Source organism: Hypanus sabinus, chromosome 2 (assembly GCF_030144855.1).
Source record: "Hypanus sabinus isolate sHypSab1 chromosome 2, sHypSab1.hap1, whole genome shotgun sequence".
In the NCBI taxonomy this organism is placed as follows: domain Eukaryota; kingdom Metazoa; phylum Chordata; class Chondrichthyes; order Myliobatiformes; family Dasyatidae; genus Hypanus; species Hypanus sabinus.
The window spans coordinates 61,001,401-61,017,958 of NC_082707.1; the positions used below are offsets into that span (position 1 = coordinate 61,001,401).

General features: G+C 36.7%; 1 protein-coding gene across 1 annotated transcript in view; it reads left to right on the plus strand.

Moving 5' to 3' along the window:
• si (sucrase-isomaltase) overlaps nt 1-16,558 on the plus strand; it is a 155,291-nt gene that overhangs the window by 81,034 nt on the left and 57,699 nt on the right. Inside the window, exons 26-36 of the mRNA XM_059946950.1 lie at nt 835-1,050; nt 3,293-3,447; nt 6,241-6,409; nt 9,846-9,942; nt 11,752-11,864; nt 13,675-13,800; nt 14,788-14,919; nt 15,013-15,123; nt 15,277-15,339; nt 15,632-15,766; nt 15,862-15,946. Coding sequence (XP_059802933.1) covers nt 835-1,050; nt 3,293-3,447; nt 6,241-6,409; nt 9,846-9,942; nt 11,752-11,864; nt 13,675-13,800; nt 14,788-14,919; nt 15,013-15,123; nt 15,277-15,339; nt 15,632-15,766; nt 15,862-15,946 — 1,402 coding nt within the window. The remainder of the gene's footprint in view (nt 1-834; nt 1,051-3,292; nt 3,448-6,240; nt 6,410-9,845; nt 9,943-11,751; nt 11,865-13,674; nt 13,801-14,787; nt 14,920-15,012; nt 15,124-15,276; nt 15,340-15,631; nt 15,767-15,861; nt 15,947-16,558) is intronic.

Genomic DNA, 16,558 nt, shown 5'->3' on the forward strand with positions numbered 1-16,558 from the left:
GAGAACATCACAAACACAAGGAGATCTGCAGATACTGGAAATCCAAAACAACACACACAAAATGCTGGAGGAACTCAGTAAGTCCAGCAGCATCTATGGAAAAGAATAAACAGTCAATGTTCTGGAGCAAGACTCTTCCTCAAGACTGAGAGGGAAGGGGAAAGATGCCAGAATAAAAAGTTGGGGTGAGGAAAAGAGGCTAGCTGGAAGGTGATAGATGAAGCCAGGTGAGTGGCAAAGGTCAAGGGCTGGAGAAGAAAGAATGTCATAGGAGCAGAGAGTGGACTATAGGAAAAAGGGAAAGAAGAGGGGACCTAGGGGAAAGTAATAGGAGAGTATCATGTGTGTAAAGAGACAAGAAGTTTAATATTCATACAGTGACTTTATCTTTCCTTTATGTAAATGAGCAAATAATAAAGATTTTAGATTAATACAAATGAAAATAAGATTGGTGATCTATAGTAGATCTTTAATTGAATGGGATGGATGAAAGTACTCATGCCCATGATAGGTTTTATTCTTTTTAAGAGTTTGAACAATGGATAGAGAAATGCTTGTGGAATTTCGTCAATGATTCTATGCAGGGCCAATGTGTCCTTAGTCTGGTTGATGTGTAAAAGTATTGTTTTTCATTAGTGAAATAATTATCAATAAACAAATATGTGAAACATATAATAAATCCTGCAAAAATAGATAATAGTTCAAATATTACTGAAGTTATTGTTGAGGAAGACAAAAGCACAGTTAGATTCATAAATGTGCTCTATACCATCTACAGCAAAAGTATTTATTTTCTTTCAATTTATATGAAATTTGAATTTTATTCTTTTGCAGAGTTCGGACAATCAAGGTGAGCCTTGGTGTTTCTATGAACATGATTATGGCTACTTAATAAATAAAGCCAAAAAGATTCAGCAAACACCAAATGGTATGAGTGTTGAAATTAAAAGGAATACAGTATATCCAAAGCGTTACAGTGGCCAAACACCAACAATCGAAACCCTCAAAGTTCAAGTCACATTCTTAAATGACAGTATGTTGAATTTCAAGGTAAGATTCATATGACTGTACAAAACCCAAGGGGTTTTGAAAGTATATTGTTAAACAGAAATTGAGCATTGCTGGGAACAATTAAGTGGCACATTATAGCAATGCAATATAGCAAGTTATTAAGGTTATTTCAATTGCTATATTATTCCTGTGACTTTGAATAACAAAAGTAACAATAAGGTGAGAAGACCACTATTGACTGAGTTCTAATTTGAGCAGATTATTTCGTTATTAATCACATTTAACACCATTCTGGCCATCCTCTCATTTGAAGACCTATAGCTGTTCAAAGGCCAAGAGCCATCAAATCCTCCACATACAGTAACCGTCTCAATCCCAGTCTTGTGAATGTCCACTGGACCCCCTTCAATGCCTGCACATCCTCTCTCAGATATGGGACTTAAAACTCCTCACATGTTCCAAATATGGTCTGACCACCACCTTGTCAAAGCCTCAGTGTTACATCCTTACTTTTATATTCAAGTCCTTTGAAAATTAATGTTACTATTGCTTTTTCCTTCCTTTCTACCAACTTAACTTGCAAGCTAACTTTTAGGGGTTCCTGCACTAAGACTCTCAAGTCCTTTTGCACTTATTGACAATAAGTGAAGAAAATAATCTATACCTTTATTCCTTCTGCTAAAGTGCAAGGCTCTACACTTCACCACACTGTATTCCATCTGCCACTTACTTTCCTGTTCTCCCAATCTGTCGAAGTTCTTCTGCAGACTCTTTGCTTCATCAGTACTAGCTGTCCACCCAGCTAATTTTTTTTTATTGTTTGCAAACTTGGCCACAGAGCTATCAATTCCATCATTGAGGTCACCCCTGTGGAAAAGCACGAGACACTAGCAGACAACCAGAAAAGGGCCCCTTTGTTCCTACTCTTTTCCTCCTGCCAGTCAGCCAATCTTCTATCCTTTTTGACTTATTGGTCTTACAGACAATTCCAGAATCTAGTGATTGTTTGGAAATTACTAATAGTGCCTTCACAACCTCTTTTGCTATCTGTTTCAGAACCCTGGGGTGTAGATCATCTGGTCCAGTTGACTTATCTACTTGCAGATCTTTCAGCTTCCCAAGCACCTTCTCCTTAGTAATACTGACTACAATCACTTCTGACACTCACACACTTGAATTTTTGGCATGCTATACGTATCTTTCACATTGAAAACTTATTCAGTTCATTTTCTGTAGTTCCCTTTATTCCATTGTAAAAGATACATCAAATTTTATCTTCTCTTTTTCAAACTGCATGATGAATTCTATCATATTATGATCCTTTACTTTCAGCTCTATAATCAAATGTAATTCATTGCACAATACCCAGCATAGAATAACCTTTCCTCTAGGGGCTCAACCACATGCTGCTCTAAAAAGCCAACTCGCAGGCAAGCTACAAGTTCCTTCCCTCAGAATTCAGCACCAACCTGATTTTCCCAATCTACCGGCATATTGAAACCCCCATGACTATTGTAACATTGCCTTTTTTAATCTCCCATTATAATTTATGTCCCACATCCTGGCTACAGTTTGGAGTCCTGCATATAGCTCCCAACAAGGTCTTTTTGCACTTTCTTAGCTCCACCTTTAAGGATTCTACATACCAAAGGAAGTATATTCACTTGAAACTGCAGTTAATTCAGAAACTGCAGATGCTGAAAATCTGAAATTACAGCAAAAAATGCAGGAAGTACTCAGCAGAGCCCAACTGATAAAACGGTAACATTTTTTCTTTCACAACTTATCTACACTGCCGTTTACTGAACACATTTTCTGTTTTTTGATATAATGAAATAATGGCATGGCTTTTCCCAACAGCCTTGGATCTTTTATATCCTGAACTGATGAAGCAGGTCACGCTAAATATAGCAAGATAATATTTGATTAATGCAAATTTTCCACTCCACACCATAATATCCAGGTTAGGCATAGGAGTTCATTCAGCCAGAGACTCATTCCACTGAGATGCAACACTGAGCGTCATAGGAAGTCATTCCTGCATGTGGTCAACAAACTTTACAACTCCTCCCTCAGAGTGTCAGACACCCTGAGCCAATATGCTGGTCCTGGACTTATTTACACTTGGCATAATTTACTTATTATTATTTAATTATTATTTAATTATATTTCTACACTATTCTTTGTTGGTGTCACTATAACGAAACCCAATTTCCCTCAGGGTCAATAATGTATATCTGTCTGTTAACAAAATCATTAACTAACCTATTATTCCCCACAGATTTTTGATCCAAATACAGAAAGGTATGAAGTCCCAGTCCCACTGAATATTCCCAGTCCAACACCTGGAAATGGTGCATCAAAACTTTATGAGGTTGAATTTGTCAATTATCCTTTTGGGATCCAGATCAAAAGAAAGAGCTCTGGTACAATAATGTAAGTGGTGGATTTTCTAATCTGTTTTGTTAACCTATTCTCACTGTCACTTCAAATAGCCTTTAGGTTCTATCCTCACTCAGAGAAAACTGGTGCAGAAGTGTAAATGATCACCATGCAGCAGAACGGGTTGAAGTCCCATTATTAAAAATTATCCTTCTCCCAAAATAAGCAGCTCAAATGTTATCCAGAACTAAATACCTCTTAAAGCTGCCTTTTATTTGGAAACATTGTACAAGATCACATATTTTTGCATTGTTTCAATGGAAATTTGAAGTTTTTATTTGTTTTTGTTTAAATAAAATATTCCTTCAAATCAAGGATATCAAAAGCAATTCTTAGAGGGTACCAATAAGATAAAAGTTATAAATCTGTATATGGCACGGTGGTGTAGTGGCTAGCACAATGCTTTACAGTACCCAGAGACCAGGGTTCAATTCCTGCCACTGCCTGTTAGGAGTTTGTACTTTCTCCCCGTGATCTTCTGGGTGCTCTGTTTTCCTTCCACAGTCCAAAGATATACCAGTTGGTAGGTTAATTGCTCAATGCAATTGTGCCAGTGATTAGGCTAGGATTGCTGCAGTGTGACTTCGAAGGGTTGGAAGGACCTTTTCCATGCTGTACCTCAATAAATAAATATTTAAAAATTTTACTTAATCAACTCCTAACCCAAGCTAACATATGTAAACACACTTGTTAATGCAAGATTGTGTATTCAAATGGGGATATGAGTGTCGTGACATTTTATATGAAGCCAAGCAATCTCAAATGCATCCATTAAAAGCAAAATTTACACCTTAAAACATGCCATTGTGAAGTCCTCCATAGCATTAAGCACATCTATATGGAGTGCTGGCACAAATAAAAACAGACATCATCTGGGACCCCCACTATCCAGGCCATACTCTCTTTTCATTGCTCCCATGGGGAAAGGGATACAGGATCCTCGGGTCCCACACCACCACGTTCAGGAACAATTATTACCAACAGGCTCCTGAATCAGTGTGGATAACTTCACTCATCTCGTTACTGAATTGATTCTACAACCCATGGACTCACTTTCAAAGACTTTACAGCACGTTCTCAGTGTTACTTCAATAATTTCGGAAATTTGGGATTTTTGGTATTTGCACAGTTTGTCATTGATTCTATTGTGTTTATTTGTATCTACTGTGAATGCCCACAAGAAAATTAATCGGGGATAGTATATGGTGACATATACGTATCTTGAAAATAAAATTACATTGAATTTTGGAGGTAAGGAGTGGTCAAATAAAACCTATTCTACTAATGTCACTTCTGATCATGTATGTCCTCTGTTGGTTTTGCTAACTACTATCTCAAATTAAACCAAACTCCATGTAATCCAATACTCTTTTGGAATAACCTGTCCTTCTGCCTATCACAAAGACCACCTTTTTCCACCTTTCTAACATTGTTCAATTCAGACTCTTAGCTTAACTCAACATTTGCTGCTGAAACCTCCTCTGTATATTTGTTATATGTTGAGCTACGTTATTCCCCCAATAGCACTGCACCCTTTCAAAGATGAATCTTAATTCTCACCCAAGTTGCATGTGTGTGCATTCAATGACTCACAATGGTACTGGTCTAATAGATCAAATTCAGTTTTGTTATCTTTCTGCTCAAGAGACTTTGTGGCCTCTGCTTCCCCCTCACAAAGTACATAGAAAAAGCATTTTATTTTAAAATGATGCACATTCTGAAAGTGTACTTCCAATCCGCCGGGTGCCATTGTGATAGGATTAACTCCTAGTGACACTTGCTCACTGTCTTCTCCTATTCTTTCTGTTTTCATAAATTCATTATCTATTCTAAATTGTTATTCCAAAATTGTCAATAAAATAGGATAAGATATTTCAAATGCATTCATTACATAATTCTTTAAAAGCAACAATTCAGATTCAAAGTGCTCCTCAAATAAACCTGCCACAAATAACGATATAAAGATTCGAGCTGTAGTTTGTATAATTTATTTTCTAGTAAACAACAAGGTCAATGAGATAGCCTGCTGTTGAATTCTGCACAGAAAAAAATAACCTACAATCTAATGCAATACATTTTAAGTAACTAATTTCTATTTTCCATATTATATATACCAAATGTATTTAGCATCTAAATATATTATTCTATTGCATTCTCCATCATCTTCATTGCTGTACCCGTACCTAGATCAAAATTGGAATGAAAACCAGGTTTAATGTCATCGGCATGTGTTTTAAAATTTATAAACTTTGCAACAGTGCAATGCAATATGTGACAATGTAGGGGAAAAACTGTGAATTACGTGTGTGTGTGTGTGTGTGTGTGTGTTTGTGTGTGTTTGTGTGTGTAGCAGTACTGCACAATTGTGTGCAGTAGCCCTCTCTGCCCTCCCTCCATAAAGGTGATACAGCCTGTCAGAATGCCCTTTGTGGGACAACTGTAGAAACTTTTGAGTGAATTAGATGACATTCCAAATATCCTCAAACTCCTAAAGAAATATAGCCATTGTCTTTCCTTCATTATAGCTGCATCAATATTCTGGGACCAGGTTAGCTCCTCAGAGATATTGACAGCCAGGAACTTGAAATTTCTCACTCTCTCCACTTCTGTCCCCTCTATAAGGATAAGAGTTCATACACAATAACAAATTAAATATTTTGATTATTAGTTTAAATTAGTTTGGCAACCAGGTTAATTTTGTTTGAAGTACAACTAATTAATTTCAAAATGTCATTCATTAAATTAGATTTGAAATCCTAAGAATATATTTGTTTAATTTTTTAACAGTTGGGACTCTCAAGTTGCTGGCTTCACATTTACCGATCAATTCATTCAATTGACAACTAAGCTCCCTTCTAAGTATATATATGGATTTGGAGAAACAGAACATAGGAGTTTCAAACATGATCTGAACTGGAATACGTGGGGAATGTTCAGCAAAGATCAGCCACCTGGTGTAAGTTCACAATGTTATATCCTTGCTTCTCTTTTATTACTAACATCAATTGCTGTGAAAAATTGAATTAGCCTAGCTACACATCAAACCTTGGATTCAGTGTTATAAGTCAAAGTGATTCCAATTGCTGGAAGTTTTGCAGTGAAGAATAACAGAACCCATCCACGTATAAATCACAGAGATTTGATTTACTGTAACACCTTATCTCTTCCATCCAGGACCACTGTCTGCAAAACCATGAAGCAAATGACTGATACAAAAGTTCTTTTCTTGATGGTAGAATGCAGCATTTTATATGAGAAACAAGTTTGTTTTGATTCAAAACCCCTTTGTGTCAGAGCTATGATTAGAACTTTTAGATCCACTTCCTGGAACTGGATACAGACCTTTCTTGACTTGACATAAATTGCTATTTATTGGCAATAATTGCATTTATTGCAATAATTTTGTATGTTGCTCAGGGACTTGGACTACATGTGTGTTCTCTTGCATAATGATGTCTTTTTTTCTCTCCTGCTAATTTGAGTGTACGTTATGCACCTTGGCCCCAGAGGTACACTGTCTCATTTCACTGTATCCTTGTGTGGTTTGAATGATAATTAAACTTGATTTGATTTAAGACTAGAAACAGTTAGTAAATAAATGCTTAGGAGGACATTCAGAATTTTAACAAAAGCAAGCTGAACACAATATATTACAAATCCAGTAAAACATAATGAGATATTTTGGCTGTTGTGGTCTTCTGATGGTGTATCTGACACCCACACCTCACTCACTCACAGCCCTATTCATGTGTAAATACCGAGTCACTGCCAGCTCTCCATTACTCAATGCTTGACCTCCAATGCCTCCTTCCACCAGGGCTTCATTCCGATGTTTTTGTCTTGACTCCAGGCCGTATTGTCCTTCTTCCTTCCCCCCCCCCCCCCCATAATTCTGCACTGCCCTATTCCCTGTTATTTCTATATCCAAATTCTCTGGATGGGCTAAGGTAGTTTTTTAGTGATCGGTTGCACAAAGTCATTTCAGTATGGCTCAATACCTTGGGCCTTGAATATGATGGAAGTCGGCTGTCTCAGTTCCTTTCATAAAACAAGTATGTTCTTCCCTGCCTTGCACTGCGCTAGTGTTTTCTGACTCAATCTCTTCCAAACTGAAAAAAGAAGAAAGCCCAAATCTGTTCATCAAAGAAAGATCATATTGATTTGTTAACTATTCCGTTTATATGGCCAACAATCTTAAAATTGTTTTCAGTAGTTTTCTGCCCATTCAAGATATTGTTCTACTAATAAAACCTGCCCTTTTATCTTATTGCAACAAAGGCAATAGAAGTAATAAAGAATAAACTGCAGCTTAGTATTATTTAGTAATTTATCTTCATTAGCTACTTTTTTGAAGCTCAAGTATATTCTTGTAACAACCCTTTTCCATCTTGCATAGTCATAGACCAGAAGTATTATGTCATGAATATAAAATGTGTATTTTACATGTTAAACTTCTTTATTTCATATTACATTCTTATGAGAGAGCAGTAATATTAGACTCTTCCATATCCTGTGATCAAGGTGACTGCTGTGAAGACGTTTTAAAGTGGAGTCAGATAACAAATGTAGTTCATGCTAGAAAAAAAACACAGATCAGTATATCTGTCGAGGATGAATTAAATGCACTGATAAATTTTGAAGACCTTGAAAATGCAGAAATATTTAAATGGAAAACAAATATAAGAAGAATAAAAAAATTGAAAGAAACTGTGGAAAGTTTGTTTCTTGAAGCAGTGATAAGATTATCTTCCTGTTGATGTTATATACTGCAGAAGAAATATTGAATCTTATCACAAATCAGCAACACATTGACATTAGGAAACATCTACTTACCTTCCACCTCCGCACACTCGTGAAAACACTTCCAATGAATCTGGATTTGGTGTTATTGGAAATGTCCCTTTGAGATTGTGAAGTCACTTTCTTGTTTTAAATAGCAGCCATCTAAATTCTTCTCAGGTCACAGGAAGGCAGTGAGGGATGAGCCATTATGTGCATTGAGCATGTGATTCAAATGTAGAGCTCAAATAGCTTCATTCTGCAATAGAATCTCATACTCTCCGCACTTTGGTTATCCCAAATGGACAGTTATAATGTCGTTACTAAAGAGAAAAGGAACTTCCACTGAATTGAATTTTCTGTCAAAATGTAAATGACTTATTTAAATAAATAATATAGAATAAAAACATTAATGTTATGTAACAGCATGATGACTGGGGAAGAAAAAAACTTCATCTATGATATACTATTGATTGTCTCTGATTAGAGAATACAGCCAACTTACCCTTAATACATCAAGATATTGTTGTTATTGAGTTCCTGAGGGCCCTTCACAGAATCATTATCTGATACCATGAGATATGTGGATTTTACGAGCCAATTCTACATCTTTCCCAATTACAAATAAATTATTTGATAAATCAGTTTAATCAGAGTAGTAAAATCTGAAATAAGTGTAAAGTGCTAAGGAATAGATGATAACTTGTTCAGAATGTGATGGGAATATGTTTAAGTGAACTATTCAACTGTACTCTTGAAGAGCTCTGATGAAAAGTTGTTTTCAGGAGCATGTGGATTGCAGAAAGTTTCTGTGTTGAAGAGAGAGGAATCTCAGTTAATACTGTTTGCTGCTTGTGTTGTGGTGATCCTCAAGTACTCTTAGGGGACCTGGGAGTGAGTAAGTTATATCTTAGGAATTGGGGGATTCAGATGCTGAGAGCCTAGGAGAGGACTTATGGCTGTGGGTTAGAAGATCAAGGACTGCTGTGTGGCAGAGGAAAAAGATGCAGTTGGGAGGAAGGTCTAAGCATTAGTTTGTGCTTTTGGTCCCAAATATGCACTACTATTCCTCCTGGCTGTGCATTCTGGTAAGTAAATTTGATAAACTACATTTTAGCTCCAGGTGGATACAGTTTGCCTCACAGGAAGTAGAAACAGGAATTAGGCAACAAATCCCCACATCTGCTCCATTATTCAGTGAGATCATGCTGGTGCAGTGTCTGATTCAACAGGAGTCTGGCTTAAAACAGCCCAATGTTATTCATAAATGCGCAGGGGTGTTATTCCAGTTTCCAGTAAGAGCACTGTGCACATATCCATTTCTTCCCATCACAATGGTAGCAGGGCAATTTCAGTTAGAAATGTGCATTTGCATCTTGCTTGCCACTTTAATAATTTAATATGTGTCTGAAAGGTAACAACAGACAGGACTACTCAGTAGAGCCAGGCAGCATCTACTAAGAGAGTTAAATGGAATCAATGATTCGGGTTATTGATCTTTATGTCAGAAAAAAATATCACTATGAACAAATTTCTAACCAATGTGTTTTGCATGACCACTGGTTAGAAAGTGAAGTCTTTCTTCAAATCTTCTCTTTAATATATTTTCACAGTATAAAATGAATTGCTATGGGGTCCATCCTTTTTATATGGGTCTTGAAGAGGACTTCAAAGCACATGGTGTACTTCTGTTGAACAGCAATGCAATGGGTGAGTTAATCTGTTTTTGCAGTTTCCTTTAATTAAAGAATGTCTAATTTTTGCAAGCTTCATGTTTGCATCAAAATCCAAACAGCAATACAATTCTACTGAAATATGGTAAGAATATCAATGAATTGAGTTTACATGTATTATTCTGAAAGCTTTCCCATTCTTTGAAAATTGCTTATGATCCTCACAGCACAAGATGAAGCACATTTTACTAAATTAATTTCTGTGCTGTAAATACATAACACTAAGGATAACCAAGATCAATAAATAATTAATTGCACACCAAATTAGCTTGCTTCACATATTCATGTTGTCATCTCAAGGTCCGTGTGGACTTTGATTCTGCTTTAATGCACAAGATTCCAATTTTTATGGCTTTCAGTATAGTCAATACTAATATCAAAGTTAATTGCCACAAACTAATAAATAAACTAAGATACAAAGAATTATAGCTGATGATAATCAGAATGTTAAAGATCAAAATACAGAAGTTTCACTTGATTAGAAGTAAACTTGCTCCGTGAAAAGTTAAAACAGAGTAATGGGGCAGTGACATATTCTATTAAATGAATTTAAGAAATTTGGTTTGCTACTCTAAATCAACTGTGATTTTAAAATGGTAAAATCGAGTATTCACCTAACACAGATTAAACAATAAATAGTACTTTAGCCAAAAAGCGTGAAAACAAATCTCTGGAATTATTTCACCAGTATTTACTAGCCTAAAAATCCCTTGGATCATAAAGCTATCTACCAGAGACTATTTTGGTTCTGAGGCATGTGAAGGACCATCCTGAGAATCAAGAACTGTAGAGTGAAACAGAAGCTGGCTGGACAGCTTGAGGACTGGTGGAATAGAGCCTTGGATGAGGACAGGCCGAGAATCTGAATGTCGGCCTCATGTGGGTTGGGGATTGTGATTGGCGATTGGGGCTGGGAGAGATGATGTATGAGTTTCAGATCTTTGCTTTCATGCAGAAGTTCGAGCTGGAGGAGTTATAAAGTGACAAACATCCAAAAGCTCAGGATTGCACTTCGTACTTAGTGGGGTTGTTTTGCAAATTAACCAATCAATCTGCATTTTATCTTCCCTGTAAAGAGTAGACCACATCACGCACAGTATGCTCAGTTTATAGAGGTCTAAGACCCTCAGAGTCTCACTAACATAAACCTGAGGAGCTTCCTTTCAGGAAGGATGTGGAAACTATAGAAAGGGTGCAGAGGAGATTTACAAGGATGTTGGGGAGCATGCCTTATGAGAGGTTGAGTGAGCTTGGCCTTTTCTCTTTGGACTGACAGAGGATGAGAGGTGATCTGATAGAGGTGTATAAGATGATGAGAGGCATTGATTGTGTCGATAGATCAGAGGCTTTTTTCCAGAGCTGAAGTGGCTAACACGAGAGGGCACAGTTTTTAGTTTGGAAATAATTACAGAGGAGATGTCAGGGGTAAGTTTTTTTACGCAGAGTGTGGTGAGTGCGTGGAATGGGTTGTCTGCGACAGTGGTGCAGGCGGATACGATAGGGTCTTTTAAGAGACTCTTGGGTACATGGAGCTTAGAAAAATAGAGGGCTATGGGTAACTCTAGGTAATTTCTAAAGTAAGTTCATGTTTGGCACAGGATTGTGTGTTGAAGGGCCTGTATTCTGCTGTAGATTTTCTATGTTTCAATCTACAACATTTTGCTTTTGTTTTAAACAAAGATTTACTTGGACAGATGATGCAGGGTACTGTTCTTTATAGCCAATGCCACTTCTAGCTCTCTCCATATTTCTGAGCTGATTGTACAAATATATCATTTTCCTTCAGATGTAACACTTCATCCAGACCCTGCTCTGACATATCGTACTATCGGAGGAATCCTAGATTTTTATATGATTCTTGGCTCCAGTCCAGAAGAAGTAGTCCAACAGTACACATCAGTAAGTATCTATTTTCCTTAGTGGTAAATGAATAACCAGGGAGTATGGGTTCAGAGGTGAGATAAGTGGAGGGATTATTATTTTGTTTCCGGGTGGGGAAGTTATGGAATCATCTAGAAGGAATGATGGCACAGTTTATAACCCAAAAATTGTTGGTATCCGGTATATGATGTGATGAACCTAAAAGATACAGACCTGTACATGCGAAATAGAATTTAATTATACTAACTGCATGGATGCAATGGTTAAATGGACTTCAGTGTAATGATACTTCTATGATACTATATAGCAAATACAAAGGTACATAGTATGAGGTCTCAACAAATATATTCATGGGATTATAGTGTCATTGATAAAGCAAGCATCCATTACTAATCCTAATTACTCCCAATCGAGAGGCTTTATTGGCAGCTTCAGGAGAACATTAAAAGTTTATCGCATTGCTATATAGTAGGTCTAGAGTAACACTGACTCCAACTTATATGAGATTTATTTCCTTAAATGGTAAATGGCCTTATAGAACACTGGGTAGTTGCATCATATTTTGATTTTTTTACAAATATATTTAATTGAGTATAGATTCCCCAGATACTGTGGCAAAATTTCAACTCTTGTCACAAGACCTTTAGATCTGGTCTCTGGATTAGTAATTAGTCCAGCTGCAAATCCACTTGGTTACTGCATCCAGATTGAATTGAATGTTATAGATTGATGTAGGAGGGTGAATTTGTAAGGCAAGCATTTTAGTAATTTGTTAAGCAGCTGTTTGCTTACTCAGACAGGACTCCCAAACCTCACCACAATGTATGGGTAAAGATGGACCAATTCTCACATGTCCATATTGTGCACAAAATTCCAGACTGGTGGGCATGTATGATACATAAAATTGAAAAGTTAGGAAATGCCATCTAGCTGAATAAAGATCCCTAAATTCTGAACCTTCTGCTTCCTAACACCAGATGTGAAATAACTACCAAGGAATTTCCTCTTGACTGTAGTCTGATGAGTACAGACTACAGTCATAATACGTACAGGATTCATTAACCATGAAAAAATTATTGCTGGGTAAATGTCAACCAAAGGGGAATGTCCTCAATTCATTTGTTTATTTTTGTTGAAGTTGTGATTGGCAGTTTCCATAACTGAAGTAATATGCAAGTAATACTGGCCAGTTCAAATATACTATATGTGCCAGGAAAAGATTTCCAAATCTAGTTTTAGATATTGGCCAACAGCCAAATCAACAAACTGTCATAAAAACACAAATGCCAACTCACCAGCACCAAAAAGCTCTTAAAACAGCTAATATAGTCAAAAAGTGTGGCAGAGATCGGTATTCCTGCATCAGACTAGTAAAGAGCGACAGAGACAGGTAGAGCTACTGCCTCAGTTTCCAGATGCAGGTGTTGGTGTTAACTGCCGATGCTGTTGGGATGGAATTTGCACATGCTCCCTGTGACCAGGCAAGTTTCCTCTGGGTGTGTGAGTTTTTCCTAATCGCAAAGTGCAGGTTGATAGGTTTGGTGCTACTGCAAATTATCGGAGTGATAGCTGAGTTGTATGAAATTGGGGTGAAGGAATGAGCGTGTGAGAGCAAACAGGTTACAGGGAAATAAATAGGAGAATGGAATTTCTCAGAGCTGACAAGGACTTAATGGGCTGAAGAAGAATCCCTCACAGAAAGTTCTACATTTTGAACCAAAGACCATCTGAATGACTTTGAAAAGTGAAAGAGAACAACATGATTAAAAAGGAATCTTGTCAGTTTTGAGAACAAACTGAATATTTAACTTACTTCTGTTCTTTCCAGCTTATTGGACGTCCAGTCATGCCACCTTATTGGTCACTGGGCTTCCAGTTATGTCGATATGGGTATAAGAATACACGTGAAATAGCTGAATTGTACAGTGACATGAAGAAAGCAAAGATACCTTATGTAAGTTTTTCCCCGATGTACTTACAGTGATCTAATAACAAATAATTTTTAAAATCAAATATAGTGGAGGATCAGATAGTAAAGAATATCATTATGTCTCATTTTGTCCCTATGGGAATTGGTTTTGTACATACAGTATATTGATGCAATACAAGCTCTTTGGTGCACCAACTCCATGGCAACAAGAAAATAGTATAATGCAGGGACAGACCCTTCGTGCCACCATGCTGTGCCAATTATGATATAACCTAAGCTAATCTCATCTACCTGCTACCAGTCCGTATTCCTCCAGCATGCCATTATCATGTCTGCTTCTACCACCTCCACTAGCAGGTTATTCCATTCACCTACCAATATCTGTATTTTAAAAAGAGGCTTGCCTCACAAATCACCTTTAAACATCCCCCCTCTCATCCAACACACACAAAATGCTGGTGGAGCACAGCAGGCCAGGCAGCATCTATAGGGAGAAGCACTGTCGACGTTTCGGGCCGAGATCCTTCTTTTTTTGCCCTTCTCATCCTAAAGCTTTGTTTCATAGTATTTGAAATTTCCAGCCTGAGGGATCCTTTCCATACTTCATAATTTTACATACCTCTACTGAGACAACCTAAGTTTTTCCAGCTTCCCACATAGCTAACTCACTCCAGTCTAGGCAACTTCCAAGTGGACCTCTTCTGCACCTTTGCAAAAGCACCCACATCATTAAGTAAACTAATCGTGTTTACCACTACTTGATCAGTTGCTTTCTACACTTTGGTATTTCAATTATTAATCCGGGGAGTATCTGCCTCCGTCACCTTTTCATGCAGTGAATTCTCAATTGTCATTATTCAGTAATGAAAATGTTCTCCCTCTAACCATCTTTTTCCTCTAGTCCTCTGGATCCCTCACCTTGAATCTATTCCTACTGGTTTTAGATCTCTAGTTTCCTGCTATCAGTCCTAGATAAACATATATCTCATAATTTTAAATCTTTGGTTGAAGGATGTTCAGTATGTGGACATTGATTACATGGAGAGACAGCTGGACTTCACCCTTGATGTGGATGATTTCCAGCGTTTGCCAGATTTGTTCAATCAAATGAGAAGTGAAGGGATGAGAACTATCATTATTTTGGTACGTCTTTGATATGTCCTTTCTTTTATCTTCAATTATAATTTTAATTGGATTAATGTAAACTCAAATATAACTTCTCTCTTAAACATTAAGGATCCAGCAATTTCCGGAAACGAAACCCAACATTACGAGGCATTTACAAGTGGACTCGACAAAGATGTATTCATTAAATGGAAAAATAGCTCTGAAATTGTGTGGGGGAAGGTAATCAGCATTTTCAATTTTGAAAAAGATCTAAGATATAGCAATGTTTTGAAGTGCTTTCAGTTACAGCAGTTGAAGGCAATTTTATTAATTATGTTTGTCTGGCATAATTGAAAGTCACTATTCACCAGTTGCATTGAATACATGTTGCAGGTGTGGCCAGATTTTCCAAATATAACAGTGGATTTATCAAAGGACTGGGACTATCAAGTAGAAGTAAGCCAGATTTATCAAATGTTATACATATGATTCAGTTGCTTTTTCAAATATATCAACACTTTTAGCTGAAATATATAAGTTTAATACTTATATAAAGATAAGTGGTTTGTCATGTGTTTCTATTGACAAGTAAGCTCAAACGGTTAAGATTATTTTGTACTGGAGTTTTAGCACACAAGAGAACATTGAAAATAAAACAGGAAGTCATTGAACAGTTCTTGAAGATAAATGCTATTGTAATTATAACCTTTCATGTTTATTCTGAAATTATGGTTTCATGTTTTTGCAGCATTATCGGTCATTTACTGCTTTCCCAGACTTTTTCCGCAACACAACCGCAGAATGGTGGCATACAGCAATTAAGAACTATTACTCCAACCCAACTGACCCAAGTAAAAGTGTGAAGTTTGATGGGCTTTGGATTGTGAGTGCTCAGTTTCTATTTTCATTTACCAACAAGTCTAATTTAAAATTAATGCTAAAATAAATTAGTGTTCCTCTGTGGCTCTTTCTTTTTAGGATATGAATGAACCAGCAAGCTTTGTTCATGGATCCGTTAATGGCTGTCACGATACAAAATTGAACAAACCACCCTATATGCCAGGTTAGGACGTTTTCAATTAATGACTTCTTGAAAAGTATCTCTGCAAATGAATGCAAAAGAGTCATTGGAAGTTTGTGAGATGAATACCCTGCAAGTTGTTTTGTCATTTAAAAAGAAAGTAACTCACCTGCAGTTAGTATAACTCTGACAACCAAATTATCTTCTCAGATTTGATGAATAATTGGCAGTAAATGTTCAAATGATGAACCAATGAACATTAATTGATGTACAGCAGTCTCAGATTGATCTGCATTTTTAATAGGGTTATTTTAAAGAACTCTATAATAAAAACCATTGTGTAAGTTGTATAATAGTGTAGGAGCAGGCTCAAATTAAGGTCAGTGCAAATTTTATATATATATATATATATGTAGTGTTAATGGCACTTACATTTTTCTTTAAGCCATCTTGTGACAGCCAGACTGTTATCATGCTTAAGGCTGATCGCGGATAACAATCCGGATTGTGGATCGCGATGTTTGCGTTTGTACTGAACATGTACAGATTTTTTTTCTTGTCATTATTCCATAAGCCATACAGTATAATGGCTATTTACATAGTATTTACATTGTATTAGGTATTATAAATAATCTAGAGATGATTTAAGGTATA